Source organism: Haemaphysalis longicornis, unplaced genomic scaffold (genome assembly GCF_048455015.1).
Source record: "Haemaphysalis longicornis isolate Haplotype H1 unplaced genomic scaffold, Haemaphysalis longicornis Haplotype H1 scaffold_4, whole genome shotgun sequence".
In the NCBI taxonomy this organism is placed as follows: Eukaryota; Metazoa; Arthropoda; class Arachnida; order Ixodida; family Ixodidae; genus Haemaphysalis; species Haemaphysalis longicornis.
Genome location: NW_027526361.1, coordinates 61841300 through 61854548, shown reverse-complemented (window position 1 = coordinate 61854548; position 13249 = coordinate 61841300). Strand labels below are relative to the sequence as shown.

The 13249-nt window shown below is 46.4% G+C and overlaps 1 protein-coding gene across 1 annotated transcript in view; it reads left to right on the top strand.

Annotated features, from left to right (window-relative positions):
- Positions 1-13249, top strand: part of LOC144178825 (uncharacterized) — a 170067-nt gene that overhangs the window by 107715 nt on the left and 49103 nt on the right. The window contains exons 2-4 of the mRNA XM_077706954.1: positions 241-362; positions 2389-2620; positions 12067-12396. Of these exons, the coding sequence (XP_077563080.1) occupies positions 241-362; positions 2389-2620; positions 12067-12396 (684 nt within the window). The remainder of the gene's footprint in view (positions 1-240; positions 363-2388; positions 2621-12066; positions 12397-13249) is intronic.

Genomic DNA, 13249 nt, shown 5'->3' with positions numbered 1-13249 from the left:
CTGCGGCCAATTAAATTTATTCTGTCTGTCTGTCTGTCTGTCTGTCTGTCTGTCTGTCTGTCTGTCTGTCGGTCTGTCTGTCTGTCTGTCTGTCTGTTATTGGGGCTCTCTTACCGGCATAACGGTCCTTTCTTGAGTTCCTTCGAGTACGATGCACGCCTAGGTCTGCTTCCCCCCTTCGGGGATATTATGCTAATATTATGCTCATCGTTGGGCATTGTCCTTTTTGGCTGTGTGCAGACGAAGCCGTGTCCCTGACCGAGGGCGAAGCCGAAGCCAAGAAGAAGGCGGACAGCGTCGAGGCTTTGGCCAGCATCAAGTGCCTCTCGCGAAGGGCGCCCGTTGCGCTTGAAGAGGAACAGGTAAGGCGTACAAAACAAGAGCAAGCACTAAAAGAAATGAAAAACACAGTCTGTATCCGCAAAACGGCGCCAAACTAATGGAGGTTTCAAAATGCGATGGTAGGAATGAATAGTGTACGCTGCCTATCAACTTTCGCAAAATAAAAAAAAATAATTGGTACAAAATAAAGCAGCCATGCACCTACGGCCAATGCAAACCTTCAATACAATAATTTATTAACTCATTAGAATACACCGCTATTCTTAATTCCGTGGCAGTAGCAGTAGGGTGACGTGCTGTGGCGTGACATCCTCAACAGGAAAATTTAAAGAAGTTTGAAGTAGCCTTCATCGAAACCATTGAAAAGATGCATACACAGTACACAGATGGACCTGACAAAGTTGTAAAAAGGTCCCAAAGAAAGATATGTGCCGCTTCGGAAGTTCCCCGACCGCGAGCAACATTTGGTAGGTCAAGCTCTGCAGGCACTTTATTTTTCCTGTGAGAAATAATAATGGACACTTGCAGTAAATACGACTTAACGCTTTCGTCCTTCCTTTGTTCTCTTCTGATGGGGGCGAAAAGCAAAAACGCCCGTGTGTTCGAGATTCAGGCGCACGTTAAAGATCTCCAGGTGGTCAAAACTAATCCGGAGCCCTCCACTATGGCGCGCTTCATCGCCTGTGTAGCGTCGGCGCGTTAAACCCTACAATCAATCAATCAATCAATCAATCAATCAATCAATCAATCAATCAATCAATCAATCAATCAATCAATCAATCAATCAATCAATCAATCAATCAATCAATCAATCAATTCATTAATTCGTTAATTTTAACAAATCAAGTAGTTTTAACTAATTTGTTAAAATAATTAATGAATTGGTTGATTAATTGATTCATTTAATTATAGGGGATTAATTTTAATTACTAGTTAGTTATATTAATAGTGAATTAAAGAAATATATTCTTCCTTAGTTCCTAGAAGTACTGTGAAAAGAGTAGCCATCGCCATTTCATCCCCGCACTCCATGATTTATTGGGGTTTCCCAGCCGGCTCGGCGACCTGCCGGCGCGGAGATGATGCAGGATAAAAAACGTTTAAAATATTAGTTCGTGAACGTTTTATTGTTTTCGCCACCGCCAAAATTTCGGTGACCAAGTCGTATTTCCAGTGGTATTGGTTCTGGGTGCTATACCTGTTATATCCTTCCACTAAGCGCCAACCGCTTCACATCTGGTGTGGTACCCACCCTGAGACGCCTACTAACGAGTTCAAATAATGAAGGTTCCTGTGAGATCTCGTGGGTTGTTCACGATGTTACGTCAAATACGCAGCTTCTTGACTAACACAGATAAATTTTTCCATCTTGTTTGGTGTCATGCTTTCTGTCAATCAGCCGTAACTTGGCGTCTAATCATCGCATTCGCCTGCGTAATACGATCGAGATTTCAGTCTATTTCGCTGGCAAGTAGGCTTGGCTGGGAGTCATTGTGACCTATAGTATCAACTGTTGCTGGAAGGGACCTTGGCATGAGTTATAATTAGCAGTGGAATGTTACAATGCAGACTGTGTGAGTCGACAGAGGGAGGGATACCTGTTTAATGTTGACTGGAAAAATTAGCCTTGCTAACGGCAAAGCTTCCTACGACCTATGGCGATTGTTGCAGGGATGTGAGGTGAATGTGGGAGATTGAAGAGACAGCAGTGAGAGAGAAATCAAAAGAAAAATATAAAAAAATGACACGCAATACAGTGCTAGAACCAAAAGTCTAAAGAGAAAGTTGAACAAAAAAGTAAACTAAACGATGGTTCCGAGGAAGTAAAGAACACGAAACCAACAAAAAGAGAAAGAATATGTATATGGCAACGCAAAGGGTTATAAATGTGCCCACGCACACAGTCTAAGGATTACAGAATTTTTCCTAAAGAATCCTGAATCGAGGTCAACAATGTGTTTTGCCAAACAGGGCGTAAGAACCGCGTCGCACTAGCGGAGTGGCGGCACTGTCTGTTTGGGACCTTGTGTACCTTTTCGTCCACAGGCGAACGACAGCCGACAGGGGGTCAAGTCCCGCGACAAGGCCGGCAGACCAGCAGGGGTTGAAGAAGAGAGCCACACCAACACCAACAACGTTGTAGTAGGAGAAGCGTGGAGGGACTGCGAACTGCACACGAACGAAACCTGCCCCCAGCCTGCCATGGAATCTTGCCAACTCTTGCCACCTTGCGCCACCGCCTCTCCCACGTCAATTCCAGCACAGCTGAAGTCCGCAGGTTTGATTCTCCGACACTATTAGGCAGCACGAGTTTGTTATGGACAAGAAATCCCAAACAAAGCTTGTTCTGTAGAACCCCTTCCTGGGCAGAGTATACCTTGAAAGGTAAGTATAACGCTGCATGCCTAAAATCAGGGACTGGCTTTTATCAGTGCTTGAAGTTTGAATGGTTACTGATTGGTGTACGTTGTGGCAACGGGAAAATTGTACTGGTTTATAGGGAACTTATTATAACATTGATTCTGAGAAATGTTCATAATATTCGTGTATAAACAGTAAAACTCAATGAGCATAGCTCTAAAACCTCTCCGCCATCAAATCGATTCACCATATTTACCCGATCTTACGTGACAGTAACGTGTCTATCACTTTTTATGACCACCAAAAAGTGTATCACTGCCGCTAAGGAGAATCTCATTCATCCGCTAGGTAAGCGCTGTGCTGGTCCTGATACCTTAGCAAACTTTAAAGGAGCCATGAAGAGAAAACAAAAGTTTGTTTTATTCGAAAGATTAGGTGTTTCATAGTACCCCAAGCGCTTTCCCGGAAGCAAATGATGCTTTATTTACTGAGAAATAAGGCAATTTAAGCCAAAATTTTAAATCTCCCGCTAAAATTGCACATTCCGTGACGTGAACAATGGCGTCATACGAGCCGGTCCATGAAACAGATACTTAGTATGTCGACTCCATATAGCACCCACACGCGGGAGTCGACCGAGACGGCGGCCATTTTAAAAATACTAGTAAAACCTAGTGCACTCGCAGCCCTAGTCATGGAATCGCCTGATCCGGAGAACAAAACTCTCGCCTAGGAGCTCGGGCTTGCATTTAACAACCTCACACCACTTGAACGCTCAATGCTTCTAAGTGCACGAGCGGCAAGAGTTGTGGGATACGCGGTGGACGGGAATGCGACCATTCCGCGATAGCTACAACAGACGAACGCCCTGCCGTCGGCACCGCTGCCTCGTCAGCCCCGTCGCGACGGACGAATACAGACTGGTACGTATGTGCCGTATTTTTATTACGGTTAATAATAGTTCAATTTCAGTTGAAGTATCACTTATGCCAGTTGGCCGGTGTCCTGTATGGAAAGCCGTTCGCGCGAGCTCTCTGCTTCGACCAGAAAGATACGAGCGTCAATGCGCGGTGTTTACGGCATTTTTTTCCCCCAAGGTCAGAGCGATTTGACGAAGTCGGCGACGAGCGCCAGCATGTCCCAGGAGTGAGCTAATGTAAGGGTCCCTGCCGTAATCACTTCCTCGGAAATGAAGCGAGCACACTCGTACTTCCTTTAGCTCTCTTTCTCGTCCGTTTGCAAAGTTCACAAAACGTAGCCACTTGCTTCGCCGAGGTTCGTCGTTGGGCAGCACATGAAAGGAGATATCCTCACCGGCGGGGATGTCGCACTCCCTCGACGATTTGCCCGTACTACATGGGCATTTCAAAACGCAGCAACGAAATTTCATTGTAAAGTACTCGAACAAACTGAAGTTTTCAGTGGTTGTAAACACTGGAAACGAGCTCGTAACGACAGCAGCAAGCCAACACCATTCGAAACTTATGCGACGACTGGCACTATGTCGTCGCTTCTTGCTGTTCCTTACTCCCCTCGTTTCTATTTTTACCTTTGCTGGTTGGCGATATGACGGCCAACCTCCTGTCAAGGGATTAAGATACCAAGCAAGGTCGCGGCTGTACGTGCTGGAACGGTTCGTTGGCCCCTAAGAGCCTCGAACCCGGAAATTCGTCTGCGCGACGGTGGCGACGGCGAGATGTCGAGTTCGGCCGGCGGTAGTTTCGTACGCATTGGCGCACACGCTTGCGTGTTCGTTTGGAACTTCAACCGTTTACTCCACCGTTCTTTGTCATAAAAAGAATGTGCAGTATGTTTCTCGGGCATTTAGCTCGCTATGCAAACTGTAAGCCCTGCCTAACATGCGTTTGCTTTTGCCGGCCTCCGCCAATCGCAGAGAATTCTCGAAAGACATCATAGGTTCTGTTGCGGAAAATGAGCTGGTGGGTCGCATGGCCATTTCCTTTTTTTTCCTAATTATGTAGCTTATTTGAGCGAAGTTTGCGTTATAAGTGGTGTCGTTATGGTTCTAACGAGGCAATCTTTCGAATGAACCAAACTTGTCTTTTCTCTTCATGGCTCCTTTAAGCATTCCGTACTCGCTAATACACTGGGGAACTTAATTCGCATTTGCAACTTGAAACAAGCTGCAAGTAAAATACCCGTTCCGGAGTACCATTACGCTACAGGCCTCAGGTAATTCGATACAAAGCAAATGGGTAGAAGCCAAAGGGAATTTAATTTAGATCGAGGAATGTGACAGAGTTAGTGATCATAGTATATTCTAATATTTTCCTGTCTGAGAATTTAAACAGTGGCTGTGAGATATTCTGTAAAATTCTATTATGTGTAAGTACTGTAAGGGCCTTGCGTACACGGTGAGGTAAGGCGTTTATGTTACGACGAAGCCGTCTCCGGAGTCCGAACACCGGTCTAGCAACCAACGATGATGATGATCAGTCCCGTAGTAGACAAAGCGTTTCTCGATGTGTTTGATGATGGGGATAATGGGGAGCGAAATAAATGATTTTCTACGCTTCGGAGCTTCGCGCTCACAGTACTTTGACAAATTGAATCACCAGTACATCTACAATGACTTTTAATAACAACATGAATATTTTATTTTTGGTATACCAGTTTTTATAAATACCAGTATTTTTAGTATACCAGCCTAAACGCGTAGCCTATAACAGCGAAGGATGCGACAACCGTTTGCGGCGTTCTGAGAAGTTTTGTTTCGTGACACCGGTAGTGCCAGTTGGGCACAAGTGGGGAAAACGCGTAGCCTAAACGTTTTTGAAACTTTCTAAAGCGTGCGTACAATTTTTTGAAGAAATTGGGAGAAACGTTTTGACGAGTGGTACCCACTTGCGGCCCGGTCAGGGCGTGGGGAAAATATGGCTGCAGCTTAGCTCAGCCGACCCTGGATATACAAAACGAAAGCTTGGCTTAGCCCGGTTAAGTCTTTAGCTGTTTTTATGCTATTCGTCGAAAGCCTGCCTTTGTCTACGGTTGTGGTCCCGCTTCCGCCGTTTTCCGGCGATATCCGCGGGGTGGCCAGACGCCGCTCACCGCCGACGGCTCCAGCTACCGCGCAGCCCGGCCTCGCTCTCATCCATGGCCAAGATTGCACGCACGCAGCGAGTCACGTGGTCAGGCGCGAGCCAGCTGCGGAGAGCGCATGCGCCACGCCAGTGCGGCGGCAGCGGCGAACGCGGCCCTCTGCGGAGCTCAGCCCGGCGAGTCACGTGATGCTCATCTGCTGTCATATGAAGGTCAAATCTACCACGACGGCGAAGCCGCTCGACGAGATTAGTAAAGCCAGGTAAATTTTTGCTTTAAAATACAGCCTCCCCATGGTTCGAGTAACGAGGCACGGCTGCAGTTACTGGACAACTAAATACTGTACAAAAATCATTCGAGCATAATTGTGTCTATGATGAAGCCTCCAATTTAGCTATCATACGCTTTGTTATGTCCAACAGTTTACGTGCATAGCTAAAACACCATGCACAAATACGTCGCAGCCGTATCAGCTGCTCGACCGTGACTGAACCTGCTTTGTAGTCGCTGTGTTACAGAAAAGCTCGATAACACGCCCGAAACGAGTTTAATGGGTTAATCCAAGCGAGCAGAGTGAAAAAGAGACAGAGACAGAGAGGGGGGCGGGACAGAGGGAAAGGGAGATAGATATATATATAGAGAGAGATAAAACTTCAATGAAAAGCTATGCGGATATTTCACATCAAACCACGAGTTGGAGTCTTATGTATTTCTTACGGGCTTGAATTGATTAAATTACGGAGCAGGAAGCACTAACTCATTGGTAAGCACAGAAACTGCGGATTAAAGGAGCCATGAAGAGAAAACACAAGTTTGGTTCATTCGAAAGATTGCCTCGTTAGAACCATAGCGACACCACTTATAACGCAAACTTCGCTCAAATAAGCTACATAATTAGGAAAAAAGGAAATGACCATGCGACCCACCAGCTCATTTTCCGCAACAGAACCTATGCCGTCACATGGGCTAAGCTCTGCGATTGGCGGAGGCCGGCAAAAGCAAACGCATGTTAGGCAGGGCTTACAGCTTGCATAGCGAGCTAAATGCCCGTGAAACATACTGCACATTCTTTTTATGACAAAGAACGGTGGAGTAAACGGTTGAAGGTCCGAACGAACTCGCAAGCGTGTGCGCCAATGCGTACGAAACTAGCGCCGCGGCCGAGCTCGACATCTCGCCGTCGCGCAGACGAATTTTCGGGTTCGAGGCTCTTCGGGGCCAACGAACCGTTCCAGCACGCACAGCCGCGACCTTGCTTCGTATCGTAATCCCTTCACAGGAGGTTGGCCGTCATATCGCCAACCAGCAAAGGTAAAAATAGAAACGAGGGGAGTAAGGAACAGCAAGAAGCGACGAGATAGTGCCAGTCGTCGCGTAAGTTTCGAATGGTGTTGGCTTGCTGCTGTCGTTACGAGCTCGTTTCCAGTTTACAACCACTGAAAACTTCAGTTTGTTCAGTTACGGCAGGGACCCTTACGTTAGCTCACTCCTGGGACATGCTGGCGCTCGTCGCCGACTTCGTCAAATCGCTCTGACCTTGGGGAAAAAAATGCCGTAAACACCGCGCATTGACGTTCGTATCTTTCTGGTCGAAGCAGAGAGCTCGCGCGAACGGCTTTCCATACACGACACCGGCCAACTGGCATAAGTGATAGTGCTACTGAAATTGAACTATTATTAACCGTAATCAAAATACGGCACATACGTACCAGTCTATATTCGTCCGTCGCGACGGGGCTGACGAGGCAGCGGTGCCGACGGCTGGGCGTTCGTCTGTTGTGGCTATCGCGGAATGGTCGCTTTCCCGTCCACCGCGTATCCCACAACTCTTGCCGCTCGTGCACTTAGAAGCATTGAGCGTTTTTGTGGTGTGAGGTTGTTAAATGCAAGCCCGAGCTCCTCGGCGAGAGTTTTGTTCTCCGGATCAGGCGATTCCATGACTAGGGCTGCGGGTGCACTAGGTTTTACTAGTATTTTTAAAATGGCCGCCGTCTCGATCGACTCCCGCGTGTGGGTGCTATATGGAGTCGACATACTAAGTATCTGTTTCATGGACCGGCTCTATGACGCCATTGTACACGTCACGGAATGTTCAATTTTAGCGGGAGATTTAAAATTTTGGCTTAAATTGCCTTATTTCTCAGTGAATAAAGCATCATTTGCTTCCGGGAAAGCGCTTGGGGTACTATGAAACACCTAATCTTTCGAATAAAACAAACTTTTGTTTTCTCTTCATGGCTCCTTTAAGGACTTTGTTTTTGACCATAATGTTGAGGCCGTGCGCTGAGCAACAATAGTCTAACCATCAGGTGACCTTGACTGTCCGCAGCCATTCTTCGCTGTTATGGAACATTGTCGACAAATCGTATTCCTCGTCGGCCAAAACAGGTTTTACATCTTCTCCTCGCATTACGCATTAAGCAAAAAAAAACCTATACGAACGCACTCCCAATGCCCACTGGGGTTTCCAGCTCTGATTCCTCCGCCTTTCACTACAAAGCTGCGTACACGTACCGACTTCCTGCACTTAGGTTTTCTCCAAATCCGCGGATCCGCGGCTTCCACTTCTCAAGCGGTACTCCCCGGGCTGATGGAGCCCGGCCAACCAGCCAACCACCATCCGTGTCCCCGCTTCGTATTTGTTTGCTTCCAATCGGCAGCGCAAGGTCACCCTGTAGCGGCGTTGTCACTGTGCGCTCGCTGCCAGGGATAGCGCGTAGTTATTTTGATCACTCCGGTCAATCTTCTATTCTAGTTGTTTCAATTCTTTGTCCCCCGGGACGGGGCTGGCTCGGAGGGCAACAAAAATGGAGAAGCATCGGCGGGTCCAAAAATACCAGGAAGTGCGCACAGGAAAGTTCCTGTCCAGAGGTCGGCCGCTGGCGGCACGAAAAGATTTGCGGGAAAAAGGAGACCAATGCTGGCAAAAATAAGGATGTGAGTTGAGTGCGTCGTATAAATGCGCTGAATATGGTTTTGAGTGATACATTTATGTGCTCGCCTTTCGGCGTTATATGTACATATACTCCCCGCTTGAAAGTCATTTTCGTATCTACAAAGAAAATGCAGGAGAGAAAACTTTGTATCATCGCAGAGGAATCACCACGAGGAGAATGAGCATTCGTCCTGTAATTGATAAAGCTTACGAAAGTATGGTGCCCGGATGTAGCCCTTGTTTGTACCGATATTTTCATTCCTTTTTTAAGTTAATACTGAGAGCACGAGTAAGAAAGAGATTTCAGCAAGTGACTTTTACAACGAACAAAGCAATAATCGCACTTTCGTAAGGTTTTTACTAATCAATTTGAACTCCGTTTTAGATGGCTTTCGCGAGGGACGTTGCAAAATGACAACGGTGTCAGCGCAACACGGACTGTCATTATACCTTAAACCATGGTTGTTTTTTTTTTTTTTGGGGGGGGGGGGGGGAGGGGGGGTAATTACTTCTGCGACAAAATTGTCATTTAGATGACATCTTTAGGATTAGCCGAACAAAACTCTGTTTTGAAGATGCGCGAGTATTTTTTTTTTGATGATGTCGTTTTATTTTACTGTTAGTGGTAATAGGGCGCACAATTGGTGGAGCTGACTCTTACATCGCATACCAACCAAGGTGAGCTGAGATCATGGAAACTTGCACAACAAGCGGTTTTAACTCTGCCACCTCGGAGCTGCAACGTAAGCCTAACGTTCCTCGCCCCATACACTTTTGCCAGGTCTTATACCTAAGTGGTTACACGATAACGAGTTCATAAGGCAAGCTTATTTATGCAATTGAAGGAAATGCTGATATTTCCCAAATGAAGCAAGGCAGAACATCGTTGTCAGAAAGCACCGAATAGAGGTTATGACATCGCAATGCGTTCTGCTGAAAAAAATATTTTGGGGGAATGTAGCTACGACCGAAGAACACAGGATAGCTTTTTTTTTATTATTTTTCATTCTTCGCTGATCGTTTTCTCTGCAGACTAAGCAGCTCCGTTTCTCCTCTTTACCGGCTCAACAAAATGGGTATTTTTGAGCTAATAAATAATTGTTCACCTCCTTTTATCGAGTAGTTTTTTTTTAATTGGCATTTAAAGTTGTTCTGCCTTTCCCGTATTTCTTATAGGGGTGGTGGATTTTTTTAATTGAAATAGAGGTGGCGGTGGTGTTGCCTACTATGCTGTGGTTAGCTAGCGTCTCATATTCGTTCTTTTTTATCAGGAGAATTCCAGTACAGTGATCTGTCTTTCTTGCCGAAAAAATGATGGGAGTATATCTTTAGGTTTTACACTTCCCCAATTGAAAACAATTCAAGCCGACGTAAGCTTATCGCGGCCACTCTTGCATGAACTCCTTAATCACTAGCACGCATAAACGGAAGGGCTTCTGATATAATGTTAAAAAAGTACACTTAGAAAGTGACATTCACCTGCTCGTACAGGCTCCATGGACGCGCGTCTGTATGAGCACACAACCGCACTTAGGTTGAGCCGAGCAGCAAGATTGCATTGCGTCGTTCCGCTTGGGTGCTTTAAAATGTTTTCGGACTGTTCTGCGTATAAAGAAACGTTATTTTATATCCACCCGTCGGTGTGTTCTTTTCTAGCCACATAATTCAATGTCATTTTGAGAAGAGAAACAACAGGATACGCACACGCAGGGAAATGAAACGAACCATCGTATACAAGCAAGGAACGACTCTCTGTTGCGGCAGCATCGCGATTTTGAAATTACGGTTTCCGCAGAACGTTCTGTAGCTTAGGCGATAATTTTTTTTTTTTTTTGTATCTCTGAAAAGGTTGACGCCACGGTTAGATATTTGTCTTTGTTAGATCGACCAGAACAACGATAAAACGTGCCACGACGTGTGGCAGAAAAGTATGAGACTGGCTACGAGACTGGCACACGCTCACGTGCGCTCGGAATTTTCTTGCTATTTTAACTGCGGACACGAAAAATAACGATTTGATAAGCAGCTTCGCTGTTAAAATATAAAAAAATTACAGAAAAATGGCGAACCGTGTAACGCCCTGCATTTCCACGATATTATAGATTTTGCGGAAGTTCCGCCTGTAATCGTTATTTTAGCGTAAATGAAGATAATTGGAGAACGAAATTTTGAAAAACTAAGAAATAAGGAAAATAAAAAATAAAGAAAACGGCGAACGCGGGCCGTGCAACACCCTGCATTTCACACAAAAATGCAGATTTCGCGAAAGTTCCAACTGTAATCGTTTTTATAGCGTAAGTGGAGATAATTGATCGAGCAAAATGTTGAAAAACGAAAAAAAATCAGAAAAAAAAAAAAATACGGAAAATGGTGGACCCTATAACGCCCTGCATCTCCGCAATAATGCAGATTTCGCGAAAGTTCCAGCAGTAATCTATATAATAGAGTAAATGGAGATAATTGGCAAAACAAAATTTTCAGAAACCAAAAGATAAGAAAAATATTAAAAAAAAACGGCAACCGGCGAACCCTATATATAACGCCCTTCATTTGGTGTGGTCGGACGGGAATTATAAAAACAAAAAAAAATTGGCTGTAAAGTACTCACACTCAAGACAAGCGACATAACAATGCTACGTATTGGTTGACAATTCTCTGAAATTCTGCAGATTTTTTTTCTTGTGTTGTCGCAGTCTAACTTCTTTCTCTTTTCATGCTTTCTATTTCCCTTTTTTGTGGGGTCTTTGAGGTCTAACTTCATCAACCACTAACGTGGCTATCTGGGCGTGTTGGTTTAACATGATTAGGAGAAGACAGCGCGGTTTACACACGGACGCAGGGAAGAGTACTTGACACACACGAGCGCTGTGTGTGTCAAGTACTCTTCCCTGTGTCCGTGTGTAAACCGCGCTGTCTTCTCCTAATTCATCAACCAATACTCGAAGCTCGATGTACGATGCGTGCGATGTTGCAGATTTCGTTAGGCTCAGCCGCAAGATTGGTATACATTTGGCCTAACCATAGGACAGTAGGCCTAATGTCCCGTTTTGCGGTGTAACAATGTCAACCGGAAACAGTTTAATAAAGCACTCTTTGTACTGATTTCACTCCAAGCTGCACGTACCGGCTGACGCCGTATTAACGCGTCACGTTCGGCCTAATATCCTAAACTCGGGCGCATACTGGAAAGTTGCGGCTGTGAGTCCACCAAGGTGTTACATGCCCAAAGAGTAGCAGATACTCGCAGTGGTCTAGTTATTGGACAATGCTTCATAAGCAGGAGTGCATGCTGCTTCCGCAAGATATTCCGCGATTGACTTTGTCAGTCCACCTGTAAATTTGAATTTACTTGCCCTGTCTGTTTTCAGTGGGGGCTGTTGCCAAGGAGCGCACTGTGCCGCTGTACACCGTGGTGGCTCGCGAAGGTGATGAGCTCCAGCTGTCGTGCGGCTCCTCCGGCGCCGACACCTGGTTCTTAACTGTCGGAGGCAGCGCGACCAGGCTGGCCTCGACGAGACTACCACGTCGAGGGAGTACATCCCCGCCGTCGGCCCCAGAACTGCAGGCTGCGCTCTTGCAAGGCCGTCTCCTGCGGTTCGGCCGGGTACGGAGGCAGCACGCGCGGCGCTACACGTGTCGCTTCAAGTCGGCGCGCGACGGACACCTCGTCGTGGCCGATGCCCACCTCGTCGTCCAATGTGAGTCACGCACGCTCAGGCGTTGAGCAGCCACACCAAAGCATTCCCGTCAAGGGAAGTGCAGAATTTTTCGCCAGGCGGTCTGGTCCCCTTTTTTTTTTTTTTTCGCTCCGTGTTTTTGTCACGTGGCATATGAAACTAGGTTTAAATAAGAGAAGAGAGAAGAACGTAGGAAAGTGAGACAAAGAAGTGGTATGAAAATCACGGAGGTGAGGAAAGCGTTAAGAGGGGTCGGTTGCCCTCCAGTTTTCTTCACCGACGAAAGATTAAAAGAGCGCTGACCTTTTCTCTTTAATCCGCAAGCATTCTTTGCTGGGTAACCCAGCCACGAAAAGTGTAATGTCTTGTATCTGAACAAAAAATAAGCGGCCGCAATTCCGGCAGGGTGCGCGGCGATGAGACACTCAGAGCTCCCTGGCTTGCTGCTGGGGACTGCTGCGCCACTGGGTGATGCAGCGGCCCGTTGAACTCACTTGTCTTCTCATCACCATTATATCACCATAATCATCCTCACCACAATCACCATCCTTTCTGTTTCTGTCTCTTTTCTCCGTTACGATGACTAAGTGCCCTGAACAATCGTCGTTGTTAGGCCTAAATTTACGCTTAACTTTCGCTGACACTAACACTAAGCCGATAACGTGCACAGCACCTCCAAACTTATTGCATGTCAAGCTGCGGGCACCAGTATGCGAAGTTGGAGGCTCCGTGCAGTCAAGTTTGCCGAGCGAGCGCAGCGCCATCTACCGCGCCTCCGCGCAACACTGGGTAGGCCGAGCCGCACCGTCCTGGCCGGCCGCCTGCTTTAGGCACTGCGCACGCGCCCTTGCAAAGGAGTCTATCAAGTGGTTAG